At 36.4% G+C, this 17,056-nt stretch overlaps 1 protein-coding gene across 8 annotated transcripts in view; it reads right to left on the reverse strand.

Moving 5' to 3' along the window:
• Positions 1 to 17,056, reverse strand: part of EPS15 (epidermal growth factor receptor pathway substrate 15) — a 151,979-nt gene that overhangs the window by 104,308 nt on the left and 30,615 nt on the right. For 7 of the 8 annotated variants that reach the window (XR_012915165.1, XM_012776183.3, XM_075998282.1 and 4 more), the window contains exons 2-6: positions 14,244 to 14,285; positions 9,143 to 9,232; positions 8,165 to 8,212; positions 5,170 to 5,265; positions 2,276 to 2,341 (exon numbers count right to left, since the gene is read on the reverse strand). Coding sequence is in view for 7 of the 8 variants with exons in the window: in XM_012776183.3 (XP_012631637.1) it covers positions 2,276 to 2,341; positions 5,170 to 5,265; positions 8,165 to 8,212; positions 9,143 to 9,232; positions 14,244 to 14,285 (342 nt within the window). In the remaining variant the exon portion in view is untranslated. The remainder of the gene's footprint in view (positions 1 to 2,275; positions 2,342 to 5,169; positions 5,266 to 8,164; positions 8,213 to 9,142; positions 9,233 to 14,243; positions 14,286 to 17,056) is intronic. The other variant, XM_075998265.1, reaches the window with a different exon arrangement.

A 17,056-nucleotide genomic window follows, 5' to 3' on the forward strand; every position in this document is an offset into this window, starting at 1 on the left:
CATAAAGAATTCTTTGTTTTAAGCCATGAAGAGAATACTTAGTTAACCAGAATTTTTAAATAAGAAATAATACCACTGGGGTAAATTACCTGTTCATCAAATATTTTAGTTAATAAAGGATTATGACATCACTATTTTTAACACTATAACAGAAATAAGATCAGACCAATACTATTAATAATTATCACAAAATGACTGACAGAGCTGAAAGATCCCCCAAAGATTTCCAGCACCAGTACTTCCCTACTGTCCTTGAACATATATAAGCAAGTCTAATGTAATACATTTTAGCCGTAGAGGGAGAGGATGTATGTGAGGAGCAAGGGTAGGAGAGAATAGTTAAAAAGCAAAGCAAGGGTAAGGAGAGAATAGTTAAAAAGTTTACTTACACAGCAACAACAAAAATAAATAAATGAGACAAATTAAAAAGTTTCTGCATAAAAAAGGAAATAATCAACAGAGTAAATAGACAATCTACAGAATGTGAGAAAACATTTTCAAACTATACATCTGACAAAGGGCTAGTATCTAGAATCAACAAAGAACTCAAACAAATCACCAATAAAAAAACAAATAACCCCATTAATAAGTGGGCAAAAGACATGAACAGAGTTTTTTCAAAAGAAGATATACAAATGGCTAACAGGCACATGAAAAAATGTTCAACATCACAAATCATCAGGGAAATGCAAACTAAAATCACAATGAAATACCACCTTGCCCCTATCAGAATGGCCATTATTAAAAAATAAAAAAACAATAGATGTTGGTGAGGATGCAATAAAAAAGGAATGCTTAGGCCGCTGTAGTTCTACTATGCCTGTAATACTAGCAGTCTGGGAGGCCCCTAGCACTCTGGGAGGCCAAGGCGGGCCGGATTGCTCAAGGTCAGGAGTTCAAAACAGGCCCGAGCAAGAGTGAGACGCCGTCTCTACTCAAAATAGAAAGAAATTAATTGGCCAACTAATATATATAGAAAAAATTAGCTGGGCATGGTGGCGCATGCCTGTAGTCCCAGCTACTCAGAAGGCTGAGGCAGTAGGATTGCTTGAGCCCAGGAGTTTGAGGTTGCTGTGAGCTAGGCTGACGCCACAGCACTCTAGCCCAGGCAACAGAGTGAGACTCTGTCTCAAAAAAAAAAAAAAAGGAATGCTTTTACACTGCTGATGGGGCTGTAAATTGGTACAATCTCTATGGAAAACAGTAAGGAGATTCCTTAAAAAACTAAAAGTAGACATACTGTTGGATCCAGCAATCCCACTACTGGGTACCTACACAAAGTAAGTCATTATATAAAAAAGACACTTGTACCCAAATGTTTACCGCAACACAATTCACAATTGCAAAGACATGAAATCAACCTAAGTGCCATCAGTTCATGAGTGGATAAAGAAAAGGTGATATATATACCATGGAGTACTACCTCAGCCATATAAAGGAAGGAAACAATGTCATTTGCAGCAACTTGGATGGAACTGGAGAACATTAGTCTAACTGAAGTATCTCAGAAATGGAAAAACAAACACCACATGTTCTCACTAATAAGTGGGAGCTAAAGGATGGGTACACATGGTCATAAAGTGGTATAAAGCAGAGGTCCCCAACCTTTTTGGCACCAGGAACTGGTTTCATGGAAGACAATTTTTCCACAGACTCGGTGGGGGAGTGAGGGGATAGTTTTAAGATGATTCAAGCACATTACATTTACTGGACAGTGAAACCTCTCTGCTAATGATAATTTATATTTGCTAGTACTCTGCAGCACTAGCATCACCACTTCAACTCCACCTCAGATCATTAGGCATTAGATTTTTTTAAGGAGAGCCTGTGCAACCTTGATCCCTCATATGCACAGTTTACAGTAGGGTTCACTCTCCTATGAGAATCTAACACTACAGCTTATCTGACAGGAGGTGGAGCTTACATAGTGATGCAAGCAATGGGGAGTGGCTGAAAATACAGATGAAGCTTCACTTCCTCGCCCACCACTGACCTCCTGCTGTGTGGCCCAGTTCCTAACAGGCCATGGACCAGTACTGGTCCTGGCCTGCGGGTTGGGTTTGCAGGTGTAAAGGATACTGGAAACTAAGAAGCAGGGAGAGTACAGTGAGTACAGTGAAGGATAAAACCTTACCTATCAGGTACAATGTACACTATTTTGGTGATGGGCACATGAAAAGCCCTGACTTCAGCATTATACAATTCATCCATGTAACAAGAACACTTGTACTCCCTAATATTCTGGAATAAATATGTTTTTAAAAAGTTTACTTACTTTTACTGCCCAGGGGAGCTCAGCTGCAGAAGTTCCACTGATTAGCAAAGGACTACTGGTATCATGCTAAAAAGGAAAGTATAGCACATGAAGAGGTGAAATCCTCCCATCAATAAGCAATGAAGAAAAAGTGGTCTTCGGATTTAAATATATTCATACAATATGCTGGCTCTCAATGCACACAGAACATGATTTTACACTTACTAGACCTTCATCTAAGTACCAATGAAACAAAAACATCTTCAGGGAGTTAGTAGCATAAATGACTGTGGAGCACTAACTAAAACACAGAAGTATTATAGAAGAAATCCTACAACTGAGATCAAGATAAAGATACCTGAATGCCAACAAAAATATCTAGCGCCCTGTTAACTGGTGACTTTTTAACCCAACATTATTTGATGAAAGCGGACTGGAAAAACAATCCAACATGGCATTTTCTAAGTTACAAGTACATAATCCCTATTAACTGCATTCCCAAGTTATTATGTTTATCTGGTTAAAGAGACAGAGAAACAGGCCGGGCGCGGTGGCTCACGCCTGTAATCCTAGCTCTCTGGGAGGCCGAGGCGGGCGGATTGCTCAAGGTCAGGAGTTCAAAACCAGCCTGAGCAAGAGCGAGACCCCGTCTCTACTATAAATAGAAAGAAACTAATTGGCCAACTGATATATATATAAAAAAATTAGCCGGGCATGGTGGCGCATGCCTGTAGTCCCAGCTACTCGGGAGGCTGAGACAGAAGGATCGCTCGAGCCCAGGAGTTTGAGGTTGCTGTGAGCTAGGCTGACGCCACGGCACTCACTCTAGCCTGGGCAACAAATCGAGACTCTGTCTCAAAAAAAAAAAAAAAAAAAAAAAAAAAAAGAGACAGAGAAACATATTTGAAAAACATTTACAGTACAATCGTGTGCCATGTGACAACATTTCAGTCGATGATGAACCACATATATGATAGTAGTCCCATAGATTATGATACCATATTTCTACTGTTCTTTTCTGTGTATAGATAAACTAACTTACCGTGTTAACTAACTTATCGTGTTAACATTGCCTATAGTATTCAGTACAGAAAGGTGCTATACAGGTTTGTAGCCTAAGAGCAATAGGCTACACCATATAAACCAGGTGTGTGGTAGGTTTTATCATCTAGGTTTATGTAAGTACTCTCTATTGTGTTCGCACAATGACAAAATCCAATGACAAAATCGCTTAACAATGCATTTCACAGAATGTATTCCATCACTAAGCAATACATAACTGTAATAGTTAGGCAACACATCCCTAAATTAACCCTCTGAGTACATGCCTAAACATGAAAGTGCAGAAATTCTCTAAACTGAACTTAAATTCTTAGTACGAAAACCAAAAACTTCTAAAATATTGAGTTTAAAAATAAGCAAGAGCCATGAAATTTCTGAAAAAAAGGCATGAGGTGAAGAGAACTAGCCATATTGGATATAAGAACATGTTACCCAATACAATAATTGAAATAATGTAAGACTACCATAAGAATAAACAGATTAATGGGCAAGAACAACAACAAAAAATCCAGAAAGCAACCAAATATATCTAAGTATTTAGCACATGATTGAGGTGGCATTTCAAATCAAGAAGGGACAGGCATGGGTGGTTCAGTGGTAGAATTCTCGCCTGCCAAATCAAGAAGGGACAGTTTATTGAATAATCAATCTTTAATGGGTCTGCAGAGTAAGATGTCTTGAAAAAACATAAACTTGAATTCATACTCACATCTTACACCAGGACAAACTTAAATGTAAAAAAAGAAAAAAAAATTTAAACCTCACAATTTATTTCCATAAAAAACAACTACAAACCAGGGCAAGGTGGGGTGGCCTGAGTTTGTAATCTCTGCTACTCAGGAGGCTGAGGTAGGACGATTGCTTAAGCCCAGGAATTTGAGGCCAGCAGAGGCAACATACGGAGACTTTGGCTCTTATATTTAAAAAAATAGACAAATGACAGAAATGGGAAAAAATTTGTAGCTCACATTAAGAGCCAATTTCCTAATATTTAAAGAGTCTCTAGAATTCAATAAGAAAAAGAGCAACAGCTCAAGAAAAATTAGCTAAAACTAAAAAATGGCCATTCACATAAAGGCAATGTAAATGTCTCCTAAGCATAAGAAAGCTATTCAACCTCACTCCATTAACCCCAAAGAACAAATTTAAAATTACATTTACACTCTATCTGTCACCTATCAAACTGACAAAGATCTAAAAGTTTTACAACAGTATGCTAGCAAAAGTATAGAGAAACAGACAAAACAATTACTGGTGGGAGTGTAAACCAGAATAACCACTATGGAAGCCAAGTTGACAATATATATGTAAATTACAAAGGCAAAAACTTTTGGAACAGCATTTCTACTTTTGGGGCTTTATATATATACATATATTCCTGCACATGCAAAATGACATATATATGAGGTTATTATTTGTTGCAGCATTTACTATAATAAAAGATTAGAAATAAGCTAAAATAGCCTATCAACAGGAAGTTAAATAAATTATGGCTAATACAAGCAAGGAAATACTATGCAACTATAAAAAACAAAGAGGAAGCTTTTATGTAATGATATATAAAGATCTCTAAACCACATTTTAAAAAGGTATAGAATTGCCATGTATAGTATACTACAATTAACATAAAATGAGGAAATACATATTTATATTTCTTTATATACACATATAACAACTCTGGAAGGATATACAAAAAACTAATAACAGCAGTAGTCACTGAGAAAAAACATCCAGGTAGCTGAGTGATAGGGGTTAAAGGGAGAATTTCTTTAATATATTAATTTTAATATTAAAATCATGTTGTATCATTTTTAAACAACAAAATATAATTTAAATCTAAAAACATTTCTTACAAATTTTGGTGGAGGAACAGCCAGGTTCAAGCTACTCAGTGAAACCTCCAATCCATTCTGGGCACATGCCACAAGACGCAAAGCAACAAAGAATTCCTGAGAAAGAAAAGAATGAATATTAAGAGTATTCTCTCTCTCTCTCTCTCTAATGCCTACACGCATGCTTACAATCTAAAAATATTAAACAATTCACAATTACTCCAGAATTTTTATGTAGCAACAAATATAATAGCACATTTACTTCAAAAACAATTGCTTTAAAATTGAGAAAAGACCTATGTACAAATATGCTCTTAATAGCAGATAAAATATATATGGGAAAATACTTAAATTATGACATTTAAATTGTGATAGTAGAAATTATACAGAATACTCAGATTTCAAAGAATATTTAATGATGTCAAGAGATGTATTTTATCATTTTAGTGAGAAAAATTTTTTTAAAGAAGCCTAGAAGGAAATAATAACTTAAATGTTACCAAAAGTCATCTCTGGATTATGAGATTATAAATTTTGAAACTGGATCAGTAATTCAAAAGACTCAATCATTGCTATTCCAGAATCACTACAGACAATAACTGTGTAGCATCTAAAACAATATGACTGTTGGACTTCAAAATATTTACAATCTCCCCTCCCCCACCAAAGGTCCTTGGATTTTTAGCATTTAAAATCTCAGTCCCAAACTAAGAAACTAACTAACTAACTAAATAAATAAATGCTGAAGCGTCTGGTTTTCAGTTGTGTTGAGTTAGAGTCAGGTCTGGGAATAGACATGAAACAAAAGCCTTTACTCCAGTTTTAACTTCTCCAACTTGTCAGTACCCTAGTATAGCTGCTGATGCAACCAACCCTTTACTACTTTTCTCAAATCCCCTATTCTCCCATACCCGCCTCATACCCAATTACTCTTCTTATCACCTTGTAGGCTACTTTATATCAATCTCTGCCTTTACTCATTTATTGAAAAAATAAATAATGCTATTTCAAGATATCCCCTTTTCATCATTCATTCCGCAAGCTTCTGTATAAATCTGACTTCAACTCCCACTATTAGCTAAAGAAGCTACTGTCGCCTATGCCACAAATAAACTCCTAGCTACCAAATATAATAGCCCGACTTAAACAAAAAAACAAAACAAAACAAAACAAAACAAACAAAACAAAACAAAAGCAAGCCTCATCCTGCTCATTCCTTCTTTGCAGCCTGGGAAAGTACGATCTTCCCTGAAGCTCTCCTCCACCAACATAGCTTCATAAAACTACCCCAATTATCCTCTGACCTTTCAAGCCTCTTTTCTTGGAGTCAATGCCTACTTCAACCTTTAAATGCTACTATTTTAAGTATTCCAACATTGATCTTTCTTTTCTCACGCTATGTGAAATCCAATTACTCTTAGGTAATCAGGTACACTCATTCAGTACAGGCTCCGAAGTGAAATTATTCTACATTAAATTCTAATTCTGCTACTTAAAGTTATGAGGCCATGGACAAGTTAAATAAAACCTTTCCATAAAAGCATAGCTAATATCTACCCTGCAATGTGTTATAAGCAATAAAATAAAAACTATACAATAAGAGGATAGTGCTTAGTGTCATTTTTGGCACATAGAAACAGTAAGTAGTGGCTTCTTTTCTTCCACTCATATGTTAATCAAAAAATCTATGCCTCCAATGCAAATTCAAAGTTTAACTCCAGACCCATAAATCCAACTACCTGGAAGTAATAAAGACAATTCAAACTCAACATCCAAAATCCAGGAATATCAGTGAAGAATTTATAATACTGTAAAATCTCAAGATAGTCGCCACAAGGCCAGGCGTGGTAGCTCACACCTGTAATCCTAGCACTCTGGGAGGCTGAGGCGGGTGGACTGCTCAAGGTCAGGAGTTCGAAAATAGCCTGAGCAAGAGCAAGACCCCGTCTCTACTAAATATAGAAACAAATTAATTGGCCAACTAAACACACATAGAAAAAATTAGCTGGGCACAGTGGTGCATGCCTGTAGTCTCAGCTACTCGGGAGGCTGAGGCAGAAGGATTGCTTGAGCCCAGGAGATTGAGGTTGCTGTGAGCTAGGCTGACGCCACGGCACTCTACCCTGGGCAACAGAGTGAGAATCTGTCTCAAAAAAAAAGATAGTTACCACATGTCTCATATTCATCTCTGCATTTCTAAAGCCTGGCTCATAACAGGTACTCAACAAATATTTGGTAACTTAAATGCATAGTACCTGGGTACCCCAAATGAATTTAGTCTTTCTGTCTCCAATGTACTGAACTAGCCTTTCCACCCAAAGGCTCCAAAGGGAACTACAATCTAGCCCTGAAATCTTAATTAAAAGACTAGGTATTCTGACACTCTCATCTAATTTTTCCCCTATCTTTTCTGGGTTTGATCTGTTTCAGCTATCCCCAAGTGAGGAATTAGCTTTGAGTAGTGGCTCTTAGCAAATGTATCAGCATGTAGCAAACTTTGAATTCTATCCCATACCACACTGAAATCCATCCCCAAGAGTCAGCACTTCAAAGCACACTGATGATATTCAACACCCTTAGCCATAACCACTTTCATGTATTTCTGGTCTACAGTTTATTTCTGATCTGTAAACTATTTTTTGGTATATGTATCAAAGTTAAGACCTGGACCAGAATACTGAAGTTTAATTAGCTGAGAGCTTCTTTTCAAATGTACTGGGCAATACCATCTTAATGCTTACTAACAAAATCCACTTTTACTTATAACCCTCTACACCTAATAAATTTAAGTAAACAGCAAAGCCTCTCTGAAAGACCGAAAAACAAACTCCAGGAGAATAATGACACTAAACTAATGATAACCTTTAGAAATTAGTTATTTTAACATCTACTGAGTAGAAATATTTTCATTGTTCTGACATCTGCCCTTGCAAAACCCGAATATTGGAAAAACCAATTCTTAGCTTAAAAACAAACAAAAAAATTACTGATTTTGAATCAAATCTCTGAATCTTACTTGTTTGTTCAGGATACCTTTGCCATCTGTGTCAGCTAAATCCCAAATCTGAAATTTAGGGGGGAAAAAGTATCAATATATATTTTAAACAAAAATCATAGTAATGATAAATTAAATCTCTATAATTTACAACCTCATGTTCTCTGGTAATCAGATATAAGAATCACAGAATTAAGAGTACAAAGAAACCTTAAAGATTATATAGTGCAACCTTTCACAAAGATACTAAGGCCCAGTGAGGGTAAGTGATTTGGCTCGAGAATATTCAAGGTATCAGGGAAAGAACTAAAACTTACATTTTAACTTCCAATCAAATGTCTTTTTCACTAATCCAGGTTCTAACTCTGAGTCCAATGCTCTTTATACTAGAAAATACTACCTTATTTTAAATCATTATTAAGATGATATTCTTTCCTATGGGCAAATTGAGATGGTTAATGTTTATTTGTAAATAATTAAATTAATGGTGATTATTTTTCAGGATTTTGAATACATATCAGTATCATGTATAAGGATTTAACAGGATAGGGGCTTTCCACCTCTTTGTGCGCCTTCTGGGGCTTCTCATTCCCCACTCTATTCACCACACATTAAACACAGAAACAGTTACAATAAAGGAAGTAGGGAAAGAGCCAAATCTGAGTGGGTGGCAAGATTCCCAGTTTGCACTATTTCTCCCTACCAAATGTAGTATTACTTCCTCATTTCATCCTATAAAAAGCAACTTATTTCTAAAAATCTGAAAAACACCTTACTTTTCAAGAGGGTAAATCACTACACCACAAATTCCTTTCATCCCATTATTCTAACTGCTTCTATGCCTCAGTTCTAAGTTTCTTTTTTTTTTTTTTTTTTTTTCTACATCCCCGGACATGTGGTAAGTTCTAAGTTTCTTGATGGTATATTTCTGAATTTGTAACCAATCCACCTACAGTACTATATATTCACCACAATCTCGTTAAAATGAACAAATACTACCTTTCCAAGTATCAAGTCTGGAAGCCCTGATTTTTTCAGGAAAGCAGCAGCTTCAGAAGCCAGCACTCTTCCAGTATTGCCTGTATCAACCTGAAAAGATACAAACAATAAGTAGACAACAAAACACAAAGGCAAAATTATCATCATTTACCAGCCTTCCATTCCTGTGATTTGGGAACCGTTTTTTTCAAGAAAAGAACAGGAATCCTCAGACTAATATGAGTCAAGGAGTATGTGAAGAACCATATGAGTAGAGTACCACCTAGACAACACTGCAATGTAAAAAGTGTTTTTTCTTATGCCCACTAGGCAAATAACAAAACTTAAGCTCAGAGAAGTAAACACAAATTAGTGGAGCTGTAACATCAATATATATCTTCCGACTCCCAATCTTCTATAGTTTTCATTTAAATAAACTTAAATGGCAAAAGGAGGAAAAGGGCAGCATTTACTAGAGAGGTCTTTTGGACAAATGAGAATCACTATATATGTTATCTGCCTCTTCAAACATCTTTAAATCATCACCTTTTGCTTTTATACCTACTCTTAGAAACTGTAGCACTTAAAAAAAGTCGAAGCAATTATCAACTCTAAAACATTATAAACATTAAGAAACATTTTAAAAACTATTAAGTTCCTAAAACATTAAGGGAAACATATTCACTTTAAGTGACTGGTGCTTTCCTTTTAAGACAGAATGAGGCCGGGCGTGGTGGCTCACGCCTGTAATCCTAGCACTCTGAGAGGCCCAGGTGAGAGGATTGCTCAAGGTCAGGAGTTCAAAGCCAGCCTGAGCGAGACCCCAGCTCTACTAAAAATAGAAAGAAATTAATTGACCAACTAAAAAAATATATACAAAAAATTAGCTGGACATGGTGGCACATGCCTGTAGTCCCAGCTACTTGGGAGGCTGAGGCAGTAGGATCACTTGAGCCCAGGAGATTGAAGTTGCTGTGAACTAGACTGATGCCTGGCACTCACTCTAGCCTGGGCAACAAAGTGAGACACTATCTCAAAAAAAAAAAAAAGAAAGTATAAAAAATAAAAATAAAAAAAAATTTTAAAAAGACAGAATGAGGTCACAGAACAAGAAAAATTAAAAATTAAAAAAAAAAAGACTCATTTAAGATTTCCTAAAGTTCTATTTGTAAAAATAAAAAGTAAATTTTAAAAAGTTATGTGAAAGGTAATATGATACTAGGATATTTATTAGATAGCTGTTTTTCCAGTTTATTTAAAAGATTAAGTTTACTATAAACATACAGTACAAAGCATTCCAGACAGTCCAATCCCAGCAAAGAAGCAAAAGAGAAAGTCTTTCTTTCAAGTACTAGAATGTGGAATAAATCAGCACTCAACAAAAAATAAAAAATTACTTAATCCTTCAAATTTAGGGTAAGAAGGAAGTACAGAAAGGGTTGGGAAATCTGCCGCTAGAATTCTCCAGAACTCCTTTTTTTTTTTTTTTGAGACAGAGTCTCGCTTTCTTGCCTAGGCTAGAGTGAGTGCCGTGGCGTCAGCCTAGCTCACAGCAACCTCAAACTCCTGGGCTCGAGTGGTCCTTCTGCCTCAGCCTCCCGGGTAGCTGGGACTACAGGCATGCGCCACCATGCCCGGCTAATTTTTTATATATATATCAGTTGGCCAATTAATTTCTTTCTATTTATAGTAGAGACGGGGTCTCGCTCTTGCTCAGGTTGGTTTTGAACTCCTGACCTTGAGCAATCCGCCCGCCTCGGCCTCCCAAGAGCTAGGATTACAGGCGTGAGCCACAGCGCCCGGCCCCAGAACTCCTTTTCTTTGCCCACTGTGTGACCAGGGTAAAAAGGAATACCTACACCCAGCATAATCTAAATATAGAAGTACTTAGGGAAAAACATCAATCAAGATCTTATGAAATATTTATGTATTATATCCCAATAAATAATTTTACTATCTTCCAGTCTTTTGGTTACCATAATAAATTTAACACAGCCATTTAGTCTTTGTCATCTACAGGCAGTTTCTGTTATACTCTGAGGTTTGCTTATAGGCCTTGCCATAAGCTATAGGCTAGAAGCTGTCTCTTCAACAAGGAAAGTCTCAGAACATCATGAAAAGGATTATACTTTACAGTATATGATATATACTATTGCACATATTCTGAATTATTGTTTAAAAATGGACTTTTGGGTAAAGACATCTGACCTGACATCACTTAGACTACTTTCACACTATACTGGTAGACTTAAGTCAGGATTTCCAGGATTCTTTCTCAATCCAGAAGCAGTCGTACTTCATGAAAGCAGACTTCTGACCCAAGATTCAGCTGAACAAGAATTAATTACACAGGACTGAATGAAATGTTAAGGAAAATTTAATTATGGATATTTACTTAGAATACTATTGGCATTATTTTTAATGTTCTGTTTTCTAAGTGGATATGTGAAGAAGCCCTTTCTTTTTCTTCTTAGGCTCTCTCAACCCTCAATTTATAATAATGGGCTCTACTTTTGTAAAATGAATGAAATAGTTTATTTGTATCTGATTCTCACTAACCCTTCAGAATTCAAAATAAATACTTTCATTGAATGTCTTTACTCTTTATGGTAATACAATTATTACACAGGTTCAATAATAATTTGTTCTCCTTTTTTAATCAGGATGAATCAATTGTGTAAAACAAGGCCATACTTGAGAATGATTGATTCCCTTTTATTCAAACAGAATAAGGGTAGACTTTCTGTGGCACCAATGTCTACAAAGCCCTCCCAAAAAACTAGCCTGCTACATGGTTTCCTTCTCATGGTTTGTAAGGTCCCAGCCTCACAGGTAGCAAACAAGATCCCTTACCAACAGGCTAGGAACCCTAGCAAACCTGGGAAACCTCAAGATGAGATAAATTCACTCAAATTTATATGTACTGAAGGTGAAATATGGTAGAGAGAATTTCTAAGGTTTGGATCCTAGCCTCAAGATGGAGGAACAAATAACAGAGGCTTTAAAAAACACAATCCGAGGCCGGGTGTGGTGGCTCACGCCTGTAATCCTAGCACTCTGGGAGGCCGAGGCAGGCGGATTGCTCAAGGTCAGGAGTTCAAAACCAGCCTGATCACCATCAGCCTATATCCTTAAAAAAAAAAAAAAAAAAAAAAAAAACCAGCCTGAGTGAGACCCCATCTCTACCATAAAAATAGAAAGAAATTGGCCAACTAATATATATAATGCCGGGCATGGTGGCTCGTGCCTGTAGTCCCAACTACTCGGGAGGCTGAGGCAGGAGGATCGCTTGAGCCCAGGAGTTTGAGGTTGCTGTGAGCTAGGCTGATGCCACGGCACTCACTCTAGCCTGGCAAAGAAAGCAAGACTCTGTCTCAAAAAAATAAAAAATAAAAATAAATAAAAATAAAATAAAAAATACAATCCGAGATTTTTAAAAATTTCAGGCTGAAATTAATTCTCCAGCATTAGAAATTGCTAAATAGTATATGCCTCTAGATTTGCAGTCCCCAACCCCTGAGCTGAGGATAGTACCCATCATTGCCTGTGTCAGGAACCAGGCCACACAGCAGCAGGTAAGTAGAAGGCAACTGAGCAAAGCTTCATCTGTATTTACAGCTGCTTCCCATCACTTGCTTGTATCCCCTCCACCTCCTGTCAGATCAACAGTGGCATTAGATTCTCATAGGAGCACAAACCCTACTGTAAACTTTGTATGCGAGGGATCTAGATTGCCCACTCCTTGTGAGAATCTAATGCCTGATGATCTGAGGTGGAGGTGAGGTGGTGATGCTAGTACTGGGGAGTAGCTGCAAATACAGATTATCATTAGCAGAGAAGTCTGACTGCACAATAAACATAATGCAACTGACGCCATGGCACTCTAGCCCAGGCAACACAGTGAGACTCTGTCTCATTCATTCATTCATTCATTCATAAATAAATAAATAAATGTAATGTGTCTGAATCATCCCAAAACCATCACCATCCACCCCCATTGGTGGAAACATTGTCTTCCATGAAACTGGTCCTTGGTGCCAAAAAGGTTGGGGACCACTGATGTAGATGGCCAAAACAGCCTTTTCTGTGATCATGATCATTAGGTAAGGAAGACTGTTAGGAAAAACAACCCAATACTTGGAAATTGGCAAGTAAGATTGTCTATACCCTCCAGAGATTATCTGATCTATGGTATGCACCCTTGATTGACTTTCTACTGACTACGTTACTTTATACTCTGTAGAAGTATACATTAAATTATAGAAAACTGATAGTAATACAAATGATTCCTATCCAATGCCAATGAATGTCTGGGGAAGCATCTAAATCTCTATAACTCGTATTCTCATTTTACATCTGACTGGTTCTCCAAGTAATGAACAACTTGAATAAAATCCTTGACACAAGTCATTTTACATTTGTATGAGAGTCATGGGTTTCAATTTGTGAAAATCATAGTTTAATAAGTCTTAAAAACAACATAAGCTTGGTGTGGTGGCTTACGCCTGTAATTCTGGCACTCTGGGAGGCCAAGGCAGGAGGATCGCTTGAGGTCAGGAGTTTGAGACCAGCCTCAGAAAGAGCAAGACCCTGTCTCTATTAAAAATAGAAAGAAATTAGCCAGACAACTAAAAATAGAAAAAATTAGCCGGGTGTGGTGGCGCATGCTTGTAGTCCCAGCTACTTGGGAGGCTAACTAAGGCAGGAGGATGGCTTGAGCCCAGGAGTTTGAGGTTGCTGTGAGCTAGGCTGACACCACAGCACTCTAGCCCAGGCAACAGAGCAAGACGTCTCATTAATTCATTCATAAATAAGTAAATGCCATTTCTATTTATCTTATAAATTAATTTGAATCTGAATAAATGTGAATAAATATATTTCATGTTGTATGGCCTTTTAACGTAGATATTTGGGACAACTAAGTGTTCAGAATTATCTTTCCTTCACCTTTCTGGGAACTTGTCAAAAGCATTAAGTACTCAAAGTAAGAGGCTAAAGCACAAGAAGTTGAAAACTAGATGTCAAAATTCATCTAGCTAGCTGACAATCTACATGCATACAATCAAAAATTGACAGTCCATGTTATGCTCAATCTAGGAAAACAATGAAATTAAAATCTTACCTGTCTATAGTATTTTTCATATACAGGATTCCCACTTGATAACTAAAATAAATAAATAGAAATTATATGCTATTCAATAACTTATATTAACATTATTTGGCATTCATTCAACAGATATTTGAAAAACAAAGATGAATAAGATACCCTTGATTTCAAAAAGTTTGGTTTTGTTTCTTCTTGGGAGGGGGCTGAGAGACAGAATAAAGAAAGACAGACACATGGGTTACTAAGAACCAAGTAGACAAGAAATACAAGAATCTTAAATTTACTTTTTACATCAGAACTCTTTTCCTTATCCTAATTTATCCCCAAACCCAACATATAACAAACTTGGGGTGAAATGCTTGGGTTAAAGCCACATGAGAGATCCAAAGCCTCAAGCACTCATCTTCTACCCAAGTACCCAAGGTACCTATGAATACAGTTCAAAAACCACTTCAATAAAATAATCGAAGGAATATGCAAACTGATATAGAAAAAGATGACAGTGATATCATCACATCTGAATTGCTTACAGTGCCATTAAATTAACACAACAGTTCAAAGAGTTCCTTGGTCAGCTGATAAACTTAATAGCTCATCTAAAAGGCAGCTTAGGAGTATCATGTTTAAAGGCTCAGGTTTGCCTGCACATGAATGTGTAAAAGTGTTCTGGAACCAGGACTGGAGTCCAGGAAGGCTTCATGGGGGTGACATAGAGCAGAACTTGAGGTATAGAGAAGATGGGAAGAGGGTGATTCTACATAGAGATAACAGCATGCACAAAGGCATGCAATCAAAACAAAGCATAGTTATGTCTGAAAAGAACAGCCAGGAGTTCTGGATGGGAAATAAGATTGTGAAGTTTTACAGAAGACAACTTATAATGTGCCTCATCTGCTAGGGTAGAAGTAAAGAAAATGAGGATGGAAAAGTGGACAGATTCAAGAGTTATTAACTTGGTATTAGCTCTTGGTATTAGGTAATAATTTACTTAGAGAGACAAAGTAGGAACGGAATATAGGGGGCTACTTATGAAATAATTTTAATAGTCCAGTTGAGGATCAGAGGCAATGGCAGAAAAGAAGGGTATGGCTTGAAGAAAAGTTTATAAGATAGATTTGACAGGATGTATTAAGTGGGTGAGGAAAGGAGAACACACTTTAAAATATATATATTAATATATATATAAAAATACACACACACAGTAGTGTACACCCCCTTTATCTGTAGTTTTGCTTCCTGTGGTTTCAGTTACCATGGTCAATTGTGTTACAAAACAAACAGAAAATTCCAGAAACAATTCATAAATTTTAAATTGTGCACCGTTCTGAGTACAGTGATAAAACTCTCATGCCATCCCACCCAGGATGTGAATTATCCCTTTATCTAGGGGATACAAAAACAGCCAATCCACTCCAGAGGTTGAGCAGGGCGGAGATGAGCAAATGCCGGCTTACCATCTCTCTACCATCATTGGTTTAGTCATCCAACAAGAAGAAATAAATATGAAATTCCAGCAATAAGAAATGGACAAAAGATTGGAGCTGAAGACCTTAAGTGCTTGCGTTTGCGTTAACTGGATAATTCGAACTAATTTGCATTATCTATGCAGCATGGGGTTTTTATTATTTTTACCTAAAGACATCTTTTTTGGTAATAACAAATGTGTTTTTTTTAAAGCCTGGTTTTTCTCAATATGCCTTCAAAGGTTTTTAAATTGTTTCATATCTGGTCAAGTTGAGATTTTTAAAAAATTAATTTTTAATTTGTAATAAAAGTTTACAACTTGATTTAAAAAAAAGTCAACAAACTGCATGTACTGTTAATAAAGGTCTTAAATAATTTTTTAAAAATACTTCAACATAACAATGCGTATACTCTCCTTGGAACCTGTCATCAGATTTTAGAGGCTAGTACTTTTTAAAAATACTACTTTATAAATTTCACCTAATGTCTCAGTAAAAATTCTTTTTGAAAACAGGTCCTCTAAAAATTGGTTGTATACTGTTCAAAATCAGTTGGAAACCTTTAACGAAGATTAAAGTTCAATGAATAAAGCTCCAAAAAAACTTCAGCTTTTGAAGCTTTTAGCAAATAACAAATAGGTTTTTAAGTATAAAATGCCCAATTTCCTTAAGTACTAAGTTTGACAGTTAATATCTCTGACATTTTATTTTGAGACTTCTTATTCTTTTTATCATGAAGGGACATCATCATTCTTTCGAATGCACGTTTTGGCTTGTGACTATCTGCAATATTTTTTAGAGCAATTTTTGTGAAATCATGGATAAGTAAAAACATTTGTGGGTTTTTTAAAAATATGAGTTCTATCATGGAACCAATGCAACGCAGACAGCTCAAAATACCAATGAAGTGTTTGGGAAGGATGTAGGCTAATGAATGCATAGTACATCAATAGTTTGAGAAGTTCCATTCTGGTGATTTTAATCTTGAAAATGAATCATGTGGGTGACCTGAGACCAAGGTGGATAATGATAAGCTGAAAGCTGTAGTGGAAGCAAATCCATCTCAACCTATGCATGAATTAGCAGTAAGTGTTGATATTACTAGTCCAACAATATTGGACCATTTGAAACAAATCTGCAAGATAAAGAAGCTGGAAAGATGGGTTCTGCATAAATTAAAATAAATGTCAAAAGAAAAATCGTCTCAAAGCTTGCCTTTCTTTGCTGTCACGACATAAAGACGAAACTGAATATTCATCAAAAAAAGCTAATAGTGTCTGTTTGGTGATCCAGCATTGGTATTATTTACTGCATCTTCATGAAACCTGGTCAATCCACAGTGGCTGTCTACTGAAACCAGTAGGA

Source organism: Microcebus murinus, chromosome 2 (genome assembly GCF_040939455.1).
Source record: "Microcebus murinus isolate Inina chromosome 2, M.murinus_Inina_mat1.0, whole genome shotgun sequence".
NCBI lineage: Eukaryota > Metazoa > Chordata > Mammalia > Primates > Cheirogaleidae > Microcebus > Microcebus murinus.